The sequence below is a fragment of the Cibotium barometz genome, chromosome 31 (assembly GCF_041138505.1).
Source record: "Cibotium barometz isolate CiBa-2024 chromosome 31, ASM4113850v1, whole genome shotgun sequence".
NCBI classification, from domain to species: domain Eukaryota; kingdom Viridiplantae; phylum Streptophyta; class Polypodiopsida; order Cyatheales; family Cibotiaceae; genus Cibotium; species Cibotium barometz.
The window spans coordinates 35,488,948-35,510,190 of NC_141076.1; the positions used below are offsets into that span (position 1 = coordinate 35,488,948).

General features: G+C 44.5%; 1 protein-coding gene across 1 annotated transcript; it reads right to left on the reverse strand.

Annotated features, from left to right (window-relative positions):
* Positions 1-1,447: 1,447 nt before the first annotated feature.
* On the reverse strand, positions 1,448-20,397 carry LOC147620797 (kinetochore protein NUF2 homolog). The gene is made up of 11 exons (XM_086825464.1): positions 20,177-20,397; positions 10,505-10,726; positions 10,327-10,417; positions 3,411-3,590; positions 3,235-3,324; positions 3,027-3,134; positions 2,734-2,787; positions 2,524-2,635; positions 2,268-2,413; positions 2,071-2,160; positions 1,448-1,757 (listed from the first exon to the last, which is right to left on the reverse strand). The coding sequence occupies exons 1-11, from the start codon at positions 20,341-20,343 to the stop codon at positions 1,740-1,742; spliced, it is 1,278 nt and encodes a 425-aa protein (XP_086681590.1). The 5' UTR covers positions 20,344-20,397; the 3' UTR covers positions 1,448-1,739.
* Between the last annotated feature and the right edge of the window lie 846 nt (positions 20,398-21,243).

Consider the following 21,243-nt stretch of genomic DNA (forward strand, 5'->3'; position numbering starts at 1 on the left):
TGTGTTGACACTAGCTCTTCTACATGACATCTAAAAGAGAGGAGCACGTTGGTGAAGATCAATACCATGGTCTTCCCAATTTTACCCATGAGGTCGCATTGCTCACCGAACTTGATCAACGAGAGGTTATCAAGCATTGCACTCCTTGAGAAGGAGTTATCAAACACTAGCACTAAGTGGTAGCTCGTGGCATGATGAGCCTTATGTCAATAGGGTTGGCGATGCGTGCACAAATTTGAGATTTTTTTACAAAGTTGTGCAACCTAATGGTTAGCTCAAAAGTCAGAATACAAGGAGTCAAGTGCACAAAGCTGACATTATATGTTATCCTCACACATCTTTGATCATGAGGAAAGGAAGCCTGTGTGTAGTGAGAGGCGTGTGGGGATGGTGTGGTAGAGAGTGCCAAAAAAGTGGTAGAGTGAGTGATCAACGCAAAGGGAGGGAGATAGGGTGGTGAAGTCCTCAAAGTTGGTTGCAAAGCCAAGGATCCAATAAGATAATCCACATTGTGCGGGAGCCAAAGGGGAAGCAAGTAAGGTCAATTGAAGGCCACTTGGCCATCCCATTGTATATAATGAGCCCATGTGCTGTTTCTATATCAAGGAAATGGCATATCCGACATCCTATGAGACTCTCTCTCTTCTATAAGAAACCTTTATTGATCCTTACAAATACTACATGATGAGCTTTTCTTAAGGGTTTATCTTATCTTCCTCCATATGGAAGAAAGAATTTTAATAGGAATAAGGCATTTATTTGATCTCATCACCCTCAATCAACCACTTATGTCCTCCATGAGAGGGTCTAAGATTAATTCTTCTTTACTTGTAGCCCGATAGCATAAATTTAATGCCCAAGATTAATTCTCTTTTACTTGTAGCCCAATAGCATAAATTTAAAGCCCAAAGCAACAATCAGAAAAGAGCTATGAAGTGTGATGTTTTCATGCATGGGGTGTAGCCAGCCATCATCACGCCGTAATAAAAAGTGGCTTGCCACTTTAAAAAGGAAAGAAAATCATTGCCTTCGAATAAACAGATATGGTGAGGAATAAATTTATGTAGGTGGTTATTTTGAAGATTCTTTTACATTCAATCAGATTAGCTTCATTTATAAAAGTGGAACACGCTTATAATAAATTACTCCTCACTCAATCATCAAGACCTCTCTCTCTCTCTCTCTCTCTCTCTCTCGGAGACAGCAAGAGTCTAAGGTGGAATGACAAGCACCCACATGAAGCCACTGTTGCCAACTACATTTCTTTACTCTTCTTTGTTGATCATTGACTTGGTGTAGAAACAATAATGCACGCGCACACTCATTGACACACACACACAGGGTTTTTACAAACACACTCACATTCTCTTTACAATTTTAAACACAGGTATGATTAAAACATACCTAGAAAGTAATTCGTCAATAGCTAGTTACACCCTTTCTTTCATTGATAGCTATTCCAAGGATCCACTTGGGACAAAAATTCTCAAAACCTTTTCAACAATCAAACTCTAGCTAGTAAAGGGTAAGAAATAGGATAGCCTGATAGCAAAGATCTTAGACACAGGATAAGCCACCTGATGGTAGAGCTTTTGAATGAGCCACCAGCCCGCCCTTCATCTAAAAGCAAAGCGTAACCCCGAATTGCATCAAACATTGAGAAGTTTTAATTGCAAATGCTGCATTCCTTTCGGCATTTATGTCTCCATAGCATCTAGCCCTCCTGCTCTTAGAAGGACTTAGTGTGTCTTCGTAGCCTGTAACATGTAGAGCAGTCATCAAAAGGTTTCTTCCACTCATTCCCTGCAATCACAGGGGACGTTCTCATCCTTCACCTGCCAACCCCCGTCTACCATCTCTTTTTGATGGGTGGCAGATGGGGTATAAAGAACCTTAAAAACGTCTTTACACACTGACAAATCCTACTTTACCTAACACTACAATGCTTGTGTACAGTCCATTACCCGGTGATCATGAGAGACTACTAGTTTTCTATTCAATTATAAAAACTGAAGACGCATCAAGGCCCGCCATTTTCTGCATGGGCGAAGAAGAAAGCAGAGTACTAACCGCTGCCATCAGTTCGTTGGCATAAGCTCGAACCTGAGATATCTTGTTTGTTTTGGGGATCAAAATGTCTGCATTCTGTAAGACTTCAGTCTGCCCAAAAAAACACAGGTTTTCAGTTAGCATGAAAGCTGAGATCCCATATCAGCAAGACCACTTTGAGATGCTTGGAAAAGGGGGCTCGTTTGAAGTTGACCGACTTGCTTATCTTGTTCAGCAATGGCATGATGTCGTGCCTCATGCTCAGCTCTACATTGCTCTTGCTTTGCTTTCATGGCTTGCAAATCCTTTAAGGCGGCATTACACTGCTGCGAATGCTTTTCCACAAGCTCTTCCAATCTCCGCACTGTCAAAAACACATGTGGGTCATCAGACCAAAAGGAAGATCTCATTTTTGGCAAAGAGAAAAAAAAAGCAGAGGGAACCAATGCAAAAGCCTTTAGGATGATTACATACCTCCCCACTCGAGCTCTTCTTTCTTTGCATCAAGAGACCACTCTTCTTTCTCAATGGTCTTTAGCCTTGCCTTCCTCTCTTTTAGCATTTTATCTGTATGACGATCATTTACCTGTTGCACCATGGCACATGGCACATCACCGTGATGCAATTTGCATAGGTACTTGCATTTCAATGCATATAAATGGACAGGACTCTTGAGTTTCAAACCTGCTCTTCTAGAGATTGCAGCATCCTTTGAAGTTTTAGGATCTTCTTCTCTGCCTGTTACAATGCAACCCAAATTCAGCATATTTTTTAAGCATGGCTTCACATCTTTATGGCTAAGTGCAGGTATTCCTCTGCACCACTTTTACAAGTCTGGGCAGTCTCCGCTTTTGATGATGAGGGAGTTATGTCCATGCAAAGATTAAGCCGCCCAATGAGGCTAAGACAAAAGCAGCCATGGATAAACATCTCTCCCAATTACAAATAAAACAAGGGCGGCTGTCACACATGCCCACCTTTGTGATGACCTCTGCTTTAGCCTTCCATGTCTCGCAACTCTCAGCAGCTTTCTTGCCCAGAGCTTCTTCCTCAGCTAAGGCTGATTTTTTCTCCTGCAGTGTTCTCTGCAGACAACAGACAGACACTGCAGCACGTCATATCAAGAAGAAACCACCTTAAACAGTGCCGTTACTTAAAGCAACCTTTCTGAAGCTCTTCTCACACCTGCAGTTCCTGCGGATTTTCCACAACTTGAGACCTGATACGGGCACCTTCTTGCTGCTTTTGCATGATCTCAAAGTCAATATTTGATATCTGCATAAGGCAATACAGATTGATTCCCAAAATCAGTTGCAGGTTTTAATAAAACATTGCTCATTGTAGATGAACAGGCAACACACCTTGTCTAGAATGGCGGTATCTTCCTGCTTCAAATTGCTGATGTCTAATTGCATGCCATGTTGTTGCTTGTTCAAGGCCTGGATCCGATTGTTCAGCTCTTTTGTCTCCAGCTCTAAAGCCTCTACCTGCGGATACGTCGCCACCCGTTCCTGTTCTATTTGAGCTATGTCGCTTTCCACCTAATAAAAAGCACCCATTATAATGACATTGGACTTCTTGAACAAATTTAAGTACATGTTCTCATACATACATGCATATACCTATATGTGAACATAAGCACTTACATATACATATACATGTGCATGTACATGTATATACATATACGTGAACATAAGCACATGTACATGTGCATGTGCATGTACATTTACAGGAATAGGTATACGTTAAGGTATAGGCATAGACAGGCATGTGTGTGTGTGAGCCTTGAGGCATGTGTGTGCGCATGCACACATGTGTGTTGTAGGTTACCTACCCACACTGTTTAGAACACAAGCAGCACCAAACTACAAATATTTATGATGCAAAAACTATCACTATCTATTACATAAAGCAAAATACATGCATACCTCTAGAATAAACATTCTAAGACATTGGATTCTTAAGAAGATGCAAGAGCGCATGGAAACCCATGTTAAACATCATCTATATACAGTGAGCATTAGGACAAGGTAAGTGATTTCACCTTGTCCTAATGCAGAGAGCATGGAAACCCATGTTAAGCATCATAAGTAATACTTGGAGAAACATTGTCTATATTTGGGAAGGGTGGCTGCCCTAATGACCATCATGTGCAAGCTCTTGCTTTGTTTGCATAAAGCATATTTGACAACACTTTTTTTTTCCCGGGAAAAAGATCCTTCTATCAATTAATGAAAAAACAGCCACAAAGGGCTAAATACAACCACAACGGGCTAGATACAAACTCGCCTCATGTACAGGGCGGGGATCCAATAATCAAAAGAGGGGAAAGAGACACTTCTCCTCCGGCTGGCCGCTCTATGAGGAGAAGGCTACCTCATACATGGGGAAGGGGGCGGGGGGGGGGGGGGGGGGGGAGGGGACGGGGACGGGGACAGGGACGGAGAACCACCACACAGGTGGTCTATAATGCCAAGTGGGGACACCACCTCTATCAGTGAGAAAAGGGCCAAGCCGCCAGAGCCTCAGGAAAGCTTCCCGCAACTTCCTCATGCGGTCAGAGCCTCCCTGCAACTTCCCCCACTGGCCGCGGAGGGTATGTATGATATTGAGCCAAATGCTCCTGATAGACTCAGCTAGTAAAGTGTGGATACCCTCAATTGTTTCGCTGCATCTAGCTCACCATATATGTGTCAGGCTGCGATGCTACTACAAATCTCCCATCACTGGCATGAGCCTAGTTGCCAGTGATATGTAGGTGAGGCTGTGATTGGTATTGTTAAAATGCAGCGGTGAGAGACTTGAAGGGCTAGCCCTCCCGCATCCTCCTCGCAAGCCCTGACCACCTCAGCCTCTATGGCCCAAGCGATAGTGCCCCATGTAATGATCCGAGTCAATGCCCTGTCCATAGTGAAGATGCGGAGAATCCGCCGCCAAACCTGTTGAGCCTTCGGGCAATCCCAAAGACAGTGTCACTAAGACTCCTAGGGGTGGCCATACCTCGGGCAAGCTACTGGCCCGCCTCCGACTCCCAACCAAGTGCCAACCGCCAAGCTCATGTGTGCCATCAGCCAAAGAAAGAGGGTAATCTTTCTAGGCCAAAAACTGTCCCAAAGTCTCTTCCAAAAATCTGAAAGGAAGCGTTGTAAGAGGCCCTGTGACTACCAGTGTGCTGCTACTGCTACTGGGGTCCCATCAGTCTCTGGCATCTGGATCCTGCGGCCTAGCCATGCTGTATATGCAAACAAGGGGGCATCTAGAGTCTCCTATCGATCAGTGGGGTCATGCCAAGTCCACTCGCTTGGGTCCCACTAAAGGCGCGTGAAGTCGGCACTCCCATATCCATAGCCACCAGAATCTCCTTGGCCATCTTGGCAGGTGCAGCCCCACTGAAATCCTCTAAGAGGAGCTCGGATCTCTCTAATCTGCCATGGGATCCAATAGAAAAGGTGAGCAGACCACTACCCTCATCCGCTCCATAGACTGGCACAAGAATATCATGCTTGGTAAACTCGCCTAGCCACACAGGGGGAGTCGGGTCTAGGATAGGAGTCAACCACTCTTGAGGGATAGCTGAGTCGATGTCGATGCTGAGCCTGTCTCTACCCCAGATCCCTGCCAGGTCTCTCTCATGCACCTCTGAGGGTAACTGTCTATGTGCAACCCAATCTCTAAGCGACCTAGTAGGTTCTATGCTTACCGCTCCCCATGATACATGAGGTCAGGGCCCCCAACATGTGGCCACTAGGTAAACGGATCAAGGGATTCCAGACCAATGGTTGTCGAAGCCGCTCCTCTAAAGCTACCGGAGCTAACTACCTAAGGGCCACCCTGAGGTGATCCCAAGCTCGAAGTAACTGGCCGCAATAAACAGATCAAGGGATTCCAAACCAATGGCTGCCAAAGCCGCTCCTCTGAAGCTACAAGAGCTAACTCTCTAAGGACCACCCTGAGGTGATCCCAAGCTCGAAGTAAACTGGCCACAAATCTGTCCTCAAAAGCTGGACTAAAACCACAGGCTCGCAACTCTATGAAGATCCATCTTGTACTCTGTGACCAAGGGCCCCCTAGACTCGGGGTGCGGGCTGTAATTCATGCCAAGAGGAAATCCCTCTAAGGTTCACCACCTGGTGGGAAGGAGTCCTCGAACAATTAGCTTGCCCAGCAAGGCACGGCTCTGAATAGCAAGGTCAATGAGGCCTAGCCCCCCTCTACATCGTGGCTGAATGATCACTCTCCATTCCACCTTAGCCCTAGCAGGCCTCGCGTCACTGCCGGCCCATAAGAAGTTCCGGATCATACGATGTACCTGGCCAATAAAAGCTCGAGAGAAGGCCCAACACGAAGTGATGTACCACATAGTAGCAAGAAGTTCCTAGTTCACCACCACCACTCTACCTGCTAGGGAGAGTCTCACAAAATTCTAGTATAAAAGCTTCTTCCAAATACTCAAAAGAAGAGGGGCAAGCTACTGCTCAAGAGAAATATCAATGCCCACTTGGCATCCAAGATAGCGAACTGGAGTGCCCCTCGAGATCCACTAGAAAGCCTCAACTGGGCACCAAGTCGAGGCGGGTGCACAGCCTACCCAAAAACCACACAACTTGTGCTGGTTGATCAATGCTCTTGATGCGCGACGAAAGATCTCGATCGCATCAACGAATCTCTGGAGATTCCCCACATCTCCCACAAGGTAAGCTGATGTGTCATCTGCAAACTCTGAGTCAAGTAGCTCCTCCTGAGGGCAGAGGGGGAGACGCAAACCCTGAAGTTGGGCCGGAAGAAAACTACTCATGGCCACGGCAACGAATAGGAAGAGGTAAGGTGCCAGAGGACAGCCCTGTCGTATTGAGAGGGAGAGGGGAAATATCTGCCATGGGCTCCCTGAATGAGGACCTAGGTGTGTGAGGGTGAGTAGAGTCTTGAAACCCCACGAATCCACTCCACGGGGAATCCCATCCAGCTCATTGTGCCCTCCAGAAAGCTCCAATCCACTCTATCATAAGCTTTCTCAAAATCTAGGAGTAGCACTATGAGGTCTTGCTGCCGCATCCTGGCCGACACAGTCGTCTCCCAGAAGGTGAAGATGTTGTCTAGGATGCTCCGATCCTGAACAAAACCGATCTGAGTGTTATGAATCAAATCAAGGAGGAAAGGCTGGAGTCTCCTGCCGATGGCCTTGGCCAAGATCTTGTAGGCAGTCCTTAGAAGAGTGATGGGTCTCCACTGTCGGATCTCCAATCTGACACCACCCTCCTTAGAAATCAAATGTATCAAGCCCTCTGAAAGCCTCTCTAGCATGGCACCTGTGAGCATAATCTCATTGAAGGCAGCTTGAAGGCCGCCTTCCATGAGGTCCCAATGAAGAAGAAAGAGAAAGACCGGAAGCTTCCGGGGATTTGCCCCTGGGTAGTGCCGTCAACGCCTCCGCCAACTCCCCCACAGTGAATGGAGTCAATAGGAAGGACCGAAGAGAGGGGGGAACCACCTCTCTCGTGTGCCGCCAGACCCTCTAGCGTGCGTCCATCACCTATGGGGATAATGGGAAACTAGTGAGAAGAGATCGGAAGAAATCAATGGCGATGGCTCTCACATGGAGGAGATCAGAAACAATAGCTCCATCCTGGCCATGCAACTTGCGAATACCATCTCTCCTCCTGTAGGGGCCAGCTATCTCAAAGAAATCCCTTGTGACTATGTCACCAACCTGAGTCCAGAATGAAGCTCTGGCATGGTACATGTACTCCACCCTCCTCTCCTCAATGGAGCTAATCTCCGTGCAGGCGGCAGTAAGTTGACTCTCAATCCACGGGCTATCTAGGGAACTCTCTTGAAGCCGATGTAAAGAGGCCATACCCCTCCTCAGACTCCTCTCCTACTTCCAAAATCCCTCCAATCTGCTCTAGGCTGCCTCCTGCAAGAAACCGTTGATCTCCCCTAGAACCACATTCAATGTGCACGCAGTAGAACCTGAGATAAAGTCTAGTCCTGCCCATATCTGATGTAAAGAGGCCAAACCCCTCCTCAGACTCCTCTCCTACTCCCAAAATCCCTCCAATCTGCTCTAGGCTGCCTCCTGCAAGAAACCGTTGATCTCCCCTAGAACCACATTCAATGTGCACACAGTAGAACCTGAGATAAAGTCTAGTCCTGCACATATCTGATCTATCCTGCTCCAGATCTCAGGGTCCTAAATGAGGCTATCCGGAATCCTAGAGCTCACATGCTTGTCATGCCTCCAAGGGTCCTCTAGGGACAGAATAACCGGGGCGTGATTTGAAAAAGTAGTGCTTGCCAAGATACCAATCATACCCCCACGACTGCAAGCCCACTCATCAACATAAAACCTATCAAGTCTAGAGAGGTTGGGGCTAGTGCTCCTATCCGATTGCATGGCAACAATTTTTTATGGTGATGTTTTATGAAAAATGATGCTTGCATATAGAAAGTAAAATTACTTACCTTGTCCTAATGCTCGCTGTATATAGATAGTCAGCTATATTTCTGTTGAGGGCAACTATATCTAAGTTGAAACTATTCTTAGACGACCGAGAAGAAGTCTGCCCCAAGGACAATCGGCACCTCATGCAAGTGGGTTACATCTAACATGTGCAAAGCAAGCACAAATGACCTGACACTAACTTAACCCATGATGGCGCCTGGCAACATCTTCGTGGACAAGGGCTCACAAAATGCACAAAGCCCATCCCAAAAGGTGTCATGACTGTATTGATTAGCCAAAAAGTTCGCATGGCACCCTAGTGCAACAAGTGTGCTTGTGACACCCTCATGCTAAATCTAGTAAATAATGAAGCAAAAATATAGTCTATGGCTTGTACATGACATCTGAGCACCCATATATATATATATATATACCTAAATGAATCCAAGAACATGCCCAAATTCACCTTTTAGGAACGTGCATGTTATATACTCATGGTAGTCAACCCACAAGACTATATAACTATCAAGTCCATTATGCATAGTATGGACTAGATACTACGACATCCCCACTAACGTCATCAGTGCCTAATAGTGGGTGTATATATATATATATACCTAAATAAATCCAAGAACATGCCCGAATTCACCTTTTAGGAACGTGCATGTTATATACTCATGGTTGTCAACCCACAAGACTATATAACTATCAAGTCCATTATGCATAGTATGGACTAGATACTATGACATCCCCACTAACGTCATCAGTGCCTAATAGTGGGTGTAGAACTATATATCAAGATATGCTCTCATAGCTCATTAAGTAATGAGGATTTATCCTACATGTCTCTTGATATGTAGGTATACATGTATTTTGACATGTAAGTGCGTATCTATCTACCAATGTATCTATGTATGTATGTAGGAACAAGCTCCTTTTGCCCCCCACCCCCCCCTCTTGGATTCATGAGCATGCGAATCATCTATGGGGGATGTCTAAATTCTTGCCTTGATGGAAAGCAGCATTGGGACGGATATGGAAGAGCAAATTGCCCTTGAAGCAACGATTGTTTCTATGGAGATGTATTATGGGTGTTTTTCCAGTGAGGATTCTTTTGGCACGTAGACACGTTGCTTTAGCCTCATGTAGGCAATGCTCTCACCCACGTGAATGCCCCATCTTTTGTGGTATTGCTCCCAATCTCGAGCCCTCCAGGACAAATTGTGAAGGCACCTACGAGCACGATTTTCAGGCAAACTTTTTGGGAGGCAGTTTTGGCTTTTTGGTCAACTCTCTCTACCATTGCCAGCTTATGCACTGTTGGACGAGATTCTAGGCACTCTGGATTATCTACCATGTTCGGAATTAGTTGCTTTTTCTATTGTTCATGTCGACCCTTTTTCCTTCTTCTGTAGATCACTTTACCAGTCTCTCAGAGATTCTTTTGATCTTGGAGAGCTCTCTTTTCCATAACTCCAAGTGTTTTCCCGCTGTTTCTGATCTGGCTCGTAGTTGTCCCGCTATGGGACAGCTATGAATGTACAGTACTATTATTAATGAAGCAGTGGTTACTTTCTTCTTTTTTTTTGAAGTATGTATGCATACATGTATGTACACACGTATGTAAATATGTATGTAGTCAAACAGCCTGCCTAAAAGATTTGAATTTGAATCTGTAAATCCAATTAAAACATCCCCTTAAAGCCTCGGATTTAAGCTTAGTTTGTGCTACACGTATCTGCCTATCAAGTAATTCCAACTCTTGAGTTAAATAATTCTTATCATTCCGCACTTATGAAACTTCAGAAAACTCATGCAAAATTCTTGAAAATAACCTTGGATCTCTCTTCACTGACTTCCTCCAGTTTGGCAATTTCCTCATCTCGCACCTTGTTCAGCTGGACAATAAAAGCCACCTTCTGATTGCTGGGTCCCAAAAGAGCCTGCCATAAGATTTCAAAGAAAGAGACCACAACAACAAAACAAAGTTGAAAAGTTTCGCAAATCACTTACCTATACATCATAAAGTTGATTGCAGCAGACAAATACTTAATTGTGCGCTGTGATTCAGGGCGGAAAAGGTCCTTCAGGACCGAAAAATCTTCGGCACCCGCAGCTGTCATGAACTTCTTCAAGCGAGTAAAAGATTGCAAAAGCGTGTAGGATTCAGAATGCATTTCGGGATAGTCTCCCAGCATTTGGATGGCCTCAAAGCCCGGTTGCATACATTCTTCTCTAAAAAAACAATGCATGGAAAGCTTGTTAAGGGGGAGGCACTTCAGTTCTTTTAGTTAAATAACACATTTTCAAAAAGAGAATGATTTATATGTTAGTGTAAAATTGTCCATCACAAATGAAATGTGAAGAAACTGCAGAATCAGAATTTTTTCAGAAACCCAAGCATTTGCCCCCCCAAAAAAAAAAAGTAGCCTTTCTAATGTGAAAATACTAACTTTTAAGATGAGCCAAAGCGAGCACCTAAAAAGATTTGGGTGGATGAGTGGGTGTGTGTGTGTGGGGGGGGGGGGTGTGTGCACGTACTCGTGCACATACATGCGCACGCAGAGTGTGTGTGTGTGTGTGTGTGTGTGTGTGAGAGAGAGAGAGAGAGAGAGAGAGAGAGAGAGAGAGAGTGTGTAAGTTCGGGTGCGTGTGTGCGCGCGCGCGTGTGTGTGTGTGAGATAGAATGTGCAGCGGAAGAAGGGAAAGTGGAAACACAGGAGAGAGAGTGAGAAAGGCCCCCTCTGAGTGTAGAAAACTCCTATGGGAAGCAAAACGCAGCCAACACACTGCTATCCGGCAAAAATATCACTCCATTGCCAATAGAAGGCAAGGAACATGTAGAAACCGTGAAACCGTGTAGGCCAGGAACAAAACGCAAGTATAGATGCTCCAAAATCAGCAAAACGTTGACTGAAATCTGAAATTCAGAATCCTCCTCAAGTACCAAACTGCCTCCAAAGCCACAATCCAAACAAGAAACCCCCTCTGCAAGTGATCTGTGTCCACTGGAGAAGAAAACGCAGCCAAAACAAACAAGGGCTACAAACCTGAAAATTCAGGTCAACCAATGTCCACACCTCCTATGAGGAAAAACACTGAAGAGAAGGTACCTTCGGGTCCAACAGATGAAGCCCAAGTGAAGGTAGAGCTACCAACAAAAACGCAGATATGAAGAGGTAGAGGAGGGAGGATGCAACGCTGAAAATCACCGGCGCTTTGATACCATGATAGAATGTGCGGCGGAAGAAGGGAAAGTGGAAACACAGGAGAGAGAGTGAGAGAGAGAGAGAGAGAGATGGAGAGAAAACACAAGTGAGAACCTGCTCTCAATAACATCACCAAAAGGAATATATGTCACGAGCACGAGTGGAGAACCACGTATGTGAGGGACTACAGCTAGACAAGCTAGGCAAGCAATGAATATGTGAGAGAGGCATGCCGGCTATATATACTACTACATGTAGGCAGCCGACTAGTGATAAATATCTCCATGACTAGGAAAAATACCCAAGACCATAAATGGAGAATAAATATGGGTAAAATACATGTGAGGGGTGGCCGGCCCTCAGACAAACATGGTCAGTCCTAGAGGCTAAAATAGGACACCAAATAGGAAGCCAGCAAGTAGGAGATGATGTCTAACAGTATGTACTACCGTGTGTATGTGTGCACGCGCGCAATAACTTTTCTTACAGGTTATGCTTGTCATCACACAGCAAGAGGCTAACAACATGGATGAGCCCTTCACAAATGGAGAATTGGATGATGCTACAAAAGACCGAGGCAAATGAAAGTCTCCAAGCTGGGATGGCCTAACTGTGGAGTTCTTTCAAACGTTTTGGAATATCTTGAAATCACCAATCTTACTTATGGTAAATCACTGTTGGAATGTTGAGCAATTGCCATGCTCATGGAAAGAAGGTTTGCAGGGTAATGTTGGTTTGGTTGGCTAGAACAGAGACACACTGCTCATATACATCAAGCATAAGATGCCTGTTAATAGAATAAAGAGTGTCCTACATGCAGGTTTACATCCAGTGCAATATGGATTTGTCCTTAGAAGACAAATCACTGACAATATAACAAATGCATACATAGGCATTGAATATGCCAAGTATACGCAGCAGGATGTTCTCATCATGCAAGTAGAGATAGCCAAGGCCTTTGACACAATGCATTGGGACTTTATAGCTCAAGTAAGGGACATAATGGGCTTTGGGCCTAGAATGAAAAATGTCAGTCTCTGGCTTTACTAAGAGGGAACAACTAAATGCATTTTGGGCAGAGAACTTTGAACCTCTTAGCATCTTGGGAAATCTGTTCGACAGGGTTGTCTGCTTACTGCGCTACTCTATATCATCGCAACTCACCCAATGCTCCTCTACATGGACAAACTCACACAAGATGGGCAGCTTCATGATCTTTCCATGGTAGATGGTACACAATTTGTGGTGCAAGCGTATGCTAAGGGCTCTCATGAAAGCACTGTCCCTCTATGGTTTGCCTACAGGATTGCACGTGAATTTTGAAAAATCCAAGTTGCTCCCTTTGAAAAATTATGATTGGAATCAGATTTTGTGATCGGGTCAAATCCTGTCACCTAATGAGATAGTCAATCGTCTGGGTTCTCCGTTGGCAGTTGTCTTTGAAGGATGAGACTCAATGGGTGATGGGAAAATTGCACTGTAAAATTGAATATTGGAAATTATCTACATGGCCTCTACATGTGCGATTGCCGATAGTGTAGTCAATTATAATGGCATGTATAGTTTTATCTTTCACTACTACCCTTTTTTTTTCGTACACACCCGGGGCCCACTCAAGTGGGTGGAGCCGATTTCACTACTACCTTGTTTCATGTCTAAAGAGATAGAATGCCTATTGTAACATGCAACCGAAGTATTCGTATTGGAGGATCCTGTCACACAAATGCTCACACCGTCTTCTGTATCCTGAGTTTCGCCAGTTTATCAATCCACTTTAAGACTTCAAACTTTTAAGAGATATGAGAGAGAGAGAGAGAGAGAGAGAGAGAGAGATGAGAACTGTACACCGTATGAGGTCCCCAATTACCCACTGAAAGGCCCCCTATCCCGTTACCGAGATAGTATTTGCTTTATTATCTTTGAAGAGACTAACGGTGTGACTAACGATAAGCCAAACGCAAGACCTTTGAAGACCAAGTGTTGGGCTGAACTGTACACTGCTGTAGAAGCACCAAAGATGTCCAATCTCGAGCCTATGCACTCTTCCCAATGGAATGAGAAGGGGATGCAAAACTGAGGCTGAGAGAGGGGCTGTTTGGGACTGTTCTAGACTGAGTATGAATGCTATAAATGATTACGAATGCTGCGTTTTACCTTCACCAAGTGGCTGGAGCAAAACAATGAGATGATGAATGCTGAAAATTGTATGGATGCAGAAAACGCAAGGTGAACTGCTGGCTGAATGCTGAACTGATGCGTTTTGCTGATGCAGGGTGGCTGAATGCTCATGCGTTGAGGCGCCTAGTGCTGTAGGAGGAAAACGCTGAGGGATTATGGCTGAAACTGCAATCGCTTATGCTCCTTGTGCTGAAGATGCCAAGCGCTTGAATGCTCTACTGCTGAATATGATGAATGAATCGCTGAATATGATGCTGATCTATTTATATGGACCCAATGAGCCAGTTGGTTGGCTACAGAGCTAGCCAACTGGTCATGTCTACAATAAATGCATAAATAATGTATAAAATGCTGAAAATGCTGAAAAAAATACCAAAAAATTCCTAGTAAATATCCTGATAAATACTAGATGATATCTGGGGTTTCTGCAATGGTCTAGATGCTATGAATGAATGATGTGCAATATGCAAAATGCTTTCTAATGCAAACCCTAAGGTTTCCACTGACTGTACATGCATGAATGCGTCTCTTCAAGTGGGTTAAAGAACTTAGACTAACTGACTGACTTGCTATGGCTGAGAATGACCGACGTAGCTCGTGCCTGACTTATCCTGGACTGAGGATTACAATGGGGTCACGATGTACGACAAATATCATCCTGAATGGTACTAATACTGTTACAATGTTGCACTGATGATGATGAGCCACTTTGTCACCATGCATTACAGTGCAAAGTGCATGTGACACCTACGGAAAACCAAAGCAGATAGAAAAGAGCTACATTTGTTAAGGCAAGAGCTCGTATGTTTATCCAAAATACATGGTAGGCACTAACATGCATACAGACGCTTATAGACATTGGATTATCAATTATAATGATAGTCTTTGGGCATTTCATTGGCCGTATCTCAGGCTATTCATATGCGACTGCTCTTATTCAAGATTGACAAGCTATCCTATGCCATCTACAATGGTATGATAGGCCTCTGAATCACTCAATGTTACTACAGAGTATTCATTGGAGTAGGGTATTTGATCGACCACTTGCTTTGTCTCATCCAAGAAAGGCCTACAATATATCTACATTGGAGATTCGTCATGTACGTGACATCATGGACAAAAATGGTTATGGTTTCACCTCTACACAAGCTATCTGGCAATGTAATTTGGGGATGCATCACATGCCAATCTGGAGAGTCATCTCGGAACTGATGCAACCTTTTCAACCAATCCCAATGCTTGAGGAGGAAGGGAGACTTTGAGATTGATATTTTGATAGGCAACTTCTAGGATATACTCGTGTGCCTTTTTACCAATTGTCTGTGGCCAAGGCTTATAGGTTGCTCTTACCGCCCCCATGGATTGAGGATCATGCAAATCGATTTTAGCTTATGTCAAAATCTCTTGCTTGGTGGAAAGCTACATTGAAAAGAATTTGGAAGAGTGGATTGCCCCTCAAGCAACGACCATTTCTACGGAGATGTGTGGTTGGGGTGTTCCCAATGGGAACTTCTTTGGCATGGAGGCATATTGCCACTGCATCTTGTCGGTGATGCTCCCGTCCTTGAGAGACAATGCCTCACCTTCTTTGGTATTGCTTTCACTCTCAGGGTTTTCTTGATTATTTTTCTAGACACCTCCGGGCTCATTTTCCTGGGAGGTGTTTCGGGTGAATGTTTTGGGCTTTTTGGTTGCCTTATACAAACTTCCTTGACTGGAGTAGATTTTGGGCATTGTGGACCATCTACCATGTTCGAAATCAGTTGCTCTCCTCTAGAGATTATGTTTAGCTCTTTGCTTACTTTCAGAGAGCCCTTTTATAATCCCTCCAAGATTCTCATGAAATCGGAGGACTTTCCTTTTCGCAAATGTTTCCCACTGTTTTTGAACTAAGTACTAGCTGCCCCACTCTAGGACAACTATGAATGTACATTGTTTTTTCTAATGAGACAATGGTTTCACTAAAAAAGTGTGCGCGCGCACTGTTTCTAGATACTCCTTCACTTCCCTTCTTCTTGCAATCTGCAAAGGCTGCAGCGCTCGTATGTGTGTGTGTGTGTGTGTCCGAGCACACGCACGCGTGCACGTGTGCAGCTATGTGTGTGTGTGTTCCACTTGGTGTTCTATCTAAGAGTGTGCATGTCTGTGAGATCATCTCCATGCATGGCATTGATCCCAAGAAGACAAGGCATGAGGATCCTACTGCACGGATTCTTTATGATGAGCTGCATCAGGATTTTCAAGGTGCAAAGTGGGAGAAGTTTAAACCCACACTAAAGTGCACTATCCCGAAGAATGTAATTCTTCCCAAAGTAAAGAAGTTCTCCAATCAGGCTGTGATTCTCTTCTTTCTGGGCCCGGTGCCCTCTGCAAAAGATGTTGGGCACTCGTTAAACACAATGCTTGCAAGATTACATGTAGAAGGTGTCTACTATGCAGCCCGTGGTTTTTATGAAGTGGTGCTCAAGCAACCTGATTTCAAGCAACAGTTATTTGAAAAGTCTCCTTTGTTTTATGGTCAACAGATGGTCCACGTGCTACCATGGACCCCTACTACTGACTATCAAGCGCTTGTGCGACATCAGTATCTAGTTTGGGTGGAAGTTGTTGGCTTTCTTGTTATCTTCTGTGATGCTCTTCCATACCTGGTGCAAAGTCTCGACACAGTTATCTACCCCCCTAATGTCATGGGTAATCGAAATCCAAGCCAATTTGGGTAGCAACAAACTTTGGCACGAGAGATATGGGCATCGCATCTCAGTATGCAAACTCTTTCGGAGATAGGTTGCCAAATTACAAGCCTCTATTGGTGCCTCTACAAGCCTCTATTGGTGCCTCTGGGTCTTCATGGCCTTTCTTTGCTTCATACTTTCGTGTTTGGTCACGTAGTTCTGTGTGAAAATATTTACCCAGTCCAAAAAGGGCATTTTATTTGACATTTTTGTCTTGTGCTGCTGTGGCTGACAGCCTTATCTAGGCCGACCAGCAGCCCAATCCCATATATAAAGATTCGCTTCATAAATCGGCAAATCATGACATAATAAAAACAAATATCAACCAATCGCCGGGCAACTCTACCCTCTGCTCACAACAGCAGCAACCCGGTAAATCATCACATCCAACCTGTGCTGTTCAGCAGTGCTCAGCAGCAGCGTTTTCTACCTCTGTATCTACAGTTACATCACCGACACTTCTGCAGCAGTGTTCTTGTGCGCTGCCTTTGACCGCTACATACATACAGCACTACTTCAGCAGTTCATAGTCTATCTTCAGCACTGCCTCTTCTGTACCTACTCTGCACAGTGCTCCTTCATCATCTTCAGCAGTCTCCTGCAGCTTTCAGCCATCTGTTTGCTGCTCCTATACGCAGCCCGGTTGTCACCATCGACAGCCCTTGACCCCTGCGTTTCTGCCACCCACTACAGCTACTACTTCAACATCGTCTTTTCTTCTTCGCCGGTCTACTACTCAGAGTCACCTCACATCAGAGGGCCTCTTGTACTGGATTTCATTCACCATTATACATACACTCATTCATCGATCTCATGCTGTGTTGATTTGCTCTGATCTCTTGCACATCTGGTCCTTTTGTCCTTTTGCCCTCACACATTCTTCATCTATAAGTGTCGCAAAACGACATTGTCCAAGTCCATAATAAGACTTCTAAGTTGTAATATTTTCATTGATCCTTCATATTTGGGACAAAGACATCTCAACTAGATTGCTTTTGCATCATCCTTGGGAACTTAAGCTTGAAGTTCTCCAAGTTGACTCATGAGAGATTCAACTTATCAATGTGCACATTGAAATTATCTCCTAAGAGCATCTTGAGACCAAAGAGTACTGCTTAAGAAAGATCTTGGCATTCCACAATTTTGCACCGAATAGATCTTGCCAAACTTTGGTTGCTATCTTTTGCACATCTACACATGATGAACGATTGGCTTTCAATTTGTAATGTGTCCACTCTTGTAAGCAACTCTCGGATATCCATGTAAGTTGTCCAGTGTTGCTGCTAGTACAAATAATGGAGAGTGGTTCAAGTATCCTCCTCCCCCTTCCTTTTTATTCCTATTGGGTTTACCAATAGACAACTTCATAAGATTGGAAATTAGAAGACATCCGACCTTACAAATTGAGACAATTATTGCACTTATTTAACAAGGAAACTTACACGTGGACAGCAGCTTGGCATCATTCAGAGGCAATGGAGTGTGCAATATACGTGCATAGCAAATTCATCAAAATCATCTACAAAACTCTTAGCGGTTAGAGCCTATAGAGCGACTCTCTACAGTACATGCTGGTCAAGGAGATTTGCAACAGTGTTTAGGCTGAGAACTGATGTCTTCATTCTCGACCATTTCTTACTTGAATTTCAGTTGCATTACTTCTTTCTTGTACATAGTACAGAACAACAGTTTTAGGACTCGTGTGTGTTGAGTGTTTGATTCCACTACACTCTACTCTCTACTTGGGCTCGTATTCAGGGGTCCTCTCCTTCCGCATAGACAAAGCGTGTTGTATTTATGCGGGAGTGGGACCATGGCATTTTCTTTTCCTCTAGTCCCACAGGTCTTTCATGGCACCATGATGCTCCTCAGTGGTTGAGGTCACCTTACTTAGGGTGATTCTATTCTATTTCGGCTTATAGCCATGATTGTTATATACCTAGATGAATCCAAGAACATGCCCAAATTCACCTTTTAGGAACGTGCATGTTATATACTCATGGTAGTCAACCCACAAGACTATATAACTATCAACTCCATTATGCATAGTATGGACTAGATACTACGACATCCCCACTAACGTCACCAATGCCCAATAGTAGGTGTAGAACTCTATATCAAGATATGCTCTCACACACGCACTCCACACACACACACATGAGCATGTATTCTCATAAAGCCCTTTGTACTGAGTTTCTGTCAAACCTCCAAAGATGCAGGGTAGACTCGGCCATAATGAAGCCTAGCACTAAGGGAAGTAGCAAATAGAAAGAATTAGTACAGCAAATAAGTAGTTGATAGGGCAAATGCACCGCTAAAGCTTTTTCCATACTTAATAGAAGTCTCTTTCTTGGATGGCCACATCTTGAAGCTTCAGATGAGTCTCCCCAAGGGTGTCCCGTGGGACCATACCTCTTCATTCTTGCACCTCATCACCGTCACAATGGAAATATGTAATTTCCATGGCTCTCAGGTACACCTGCACAACACTTTCAGTTTTCCTTCCCACTTCCTGGGGGATCTCCAAACCTTCATTTTGCTATTGGAAGCCTTCCTTGTCATCTCCAACAATAAATCAATCCAGCTAAATCTGAAGTGCTTCTTCTATTCGGATTCCCTAATGAGGGTCCTTAAGGCCATCTTCCCTGCTGTCCTTACCACTCTTCCTGTTTACCACCCCTCCAACTTGGTGGCCCCCAAAGACCATAATCAGTAAGATTGAGTTTTAAGATCCACACCTTCCTCTGAAGTTGAGGGTCGAGAATTCAACTAGAATGGCTAAATTACTTTGGGACATCCATTCCCAAGCCAATGCTCGATTCACTCACACATTCGCTACCTCATATACCTCTCTCAACCATAAGAGGAGCTCTCACTTCAAGCGGCCTTGCCCAGGGACATACCCACCCCTGTTATGGCTCATTCTGCAGAGACTAAGGCCACCCTTCAAGCCTGGCTTCCTAACAAGGCGGATGGCATGAATGGAACAATCGAATGTCTGGACTTCTGAGTGGTCGGGACTCAGAACAGGGCTCGGCTTATTTTCTCCTGGCCTACCTGGAACAGGTGTAATATCTGGCAGCTATATTTTTTTGCCTAAGTGACTTCGTTGTTTATTTTAAGCCTTCCCTCTCCGCACGAAGTCCTGGTTGGAAATAAGTTTCATACTTAAGTTTTCACCTGGATTGACAGCATCTTCCTTCAGTCGCTTGAAGGATGCTGTGCTTCCTTCGGCCCTAGATTTACCCTTACCTTATCATCAAGTCTACTGCCTGGTACATAAATACAAAGGGTACTCCCTTTGTCCAGCAAAGCTCTTAGCTCTGATATCAGAGCCCTCACCTCTCTGCCTCTACTCCCTCGCCTAAACCATACCCTGAAACAACAAACGGGGAGCCACTTATCGTATCTTATCGAATAATGGTCCCAATCACCTCGCAGGTAAGAAGATCTTCAGCGGGAGGAAAGCCCCAGAACTAATGTGAAAAAAAAAAAAACACTAGCCCTAGAAATCAGACAGCTTGGAAGAGGAGAAGACCAACCCTGTAGATGAGAAAGGAAGGTACCTGGATTCGGCGAACAAGAGGGAGACGAGGAAGTCGTAGACAGGAAGGAGGGCCTCGGAAGAGGGCGAATTGAGGTTTTCCACAGAGAGCTTGGGGGCTCCCAAATCTGAGAGGCTCTTGCAGATCTCCTTCTTGTCCAACACGGGGAAAGAGAAAGACCTGTGCATGATGATAAACTGCCTTGCTTGCTGCTGTGCTGCTGCTGCTTAGCAAAATACAAAATGGATTTTCCCTCCGTTTTGTTTTTTTTTTTGTTTTCAAACCTGCTCGTTGGGCGTCATGGACAGGTAATCTTGCCCGTCCATCTGGGCGCTCGCATGGGCGGTAAAGTGTGCATACACGCTCAGCTTCATTTTACAAAGCTTCACACAATGGATGCCTCGTTTCTTATTTATGGAGACTTCACCCTAATACCCAATGCAATGGTGGGTCTCAGGTGTGCTAACCAGGGGGTGCTCAAGGGCAATAACAACACAACTATTTTTTTTTAATCATATCCATGGAATATTGCCTGATAGGGGCACACAATGAGTGATAAATAAAAATATATACATTAGTTTGGGTGGGCTGTGAGACCTTAATACAATAGGGGTCAAAAAAAAACTGAAATGAAACGGTTCTCTCTCTCATGAAACGACGTCCATCATCATTCTCCAATGGCACGCATCTTTTTTTTTTCTTAACGTTGATGATGATGGTCGCCGTGATCTAGCGTCAAGTCCTTGTACAAAATATGTAGTTGGAATTAGAAGCGAATGCCCTCTCTCTCTCTCTCTCTCTCTCTCTCTCTCTCTCTCTCTCTCTCTCTCTCTCTCTCTCTCTCTCTCTCTCTCTCTCTCTCTCTCTCTCTCTCTCTCTCTCTCTCTCTCTCTCGCTTCAAACAGAGGATGGCAATGCGTGATTCTAAGCAATGTCGACGCCCTTTGAGTGTGATGGTAGCAAGGTGGCTTGGCTCTGTCTTTGTGTCGTGAGTGATGAATGAGAGAAGGGACATTTTTTTCATTGCCTCTACTTGCAATGACATTAAGAGGTACAGGAGGTGACCTGTTGTTGAGGTGCGTGAGGAG

What these genes read in the sequence shown, in the direction of transcription:
- LOC147620797 (XM_086825464.1), bottom strand. Translation starts at nt 20,343, where the DNA reads ATGCACAGGTCTTTCTCTTTCCCCGTGTTGGACAAGAAGGAGATCTGC. An exon ending in TGCAATCTCTAGAAGAGCAG is followed by an intron (nt 2,636 to 2,733) that starts GTTTGAAACTCA and finishes ATGGTGCAACAG; the next exon opens with GTAAATGATCGTCATACAGA. An exon ending in AGAAGAGCTCGAGTGGGGAG is followed by an intron (nt 2,414 to 2,523) that starts GTATGTAATCAT and finishes TGTTTTTGACAG; the next exon opens with TGCGGAGATTGGAAGAGCTT.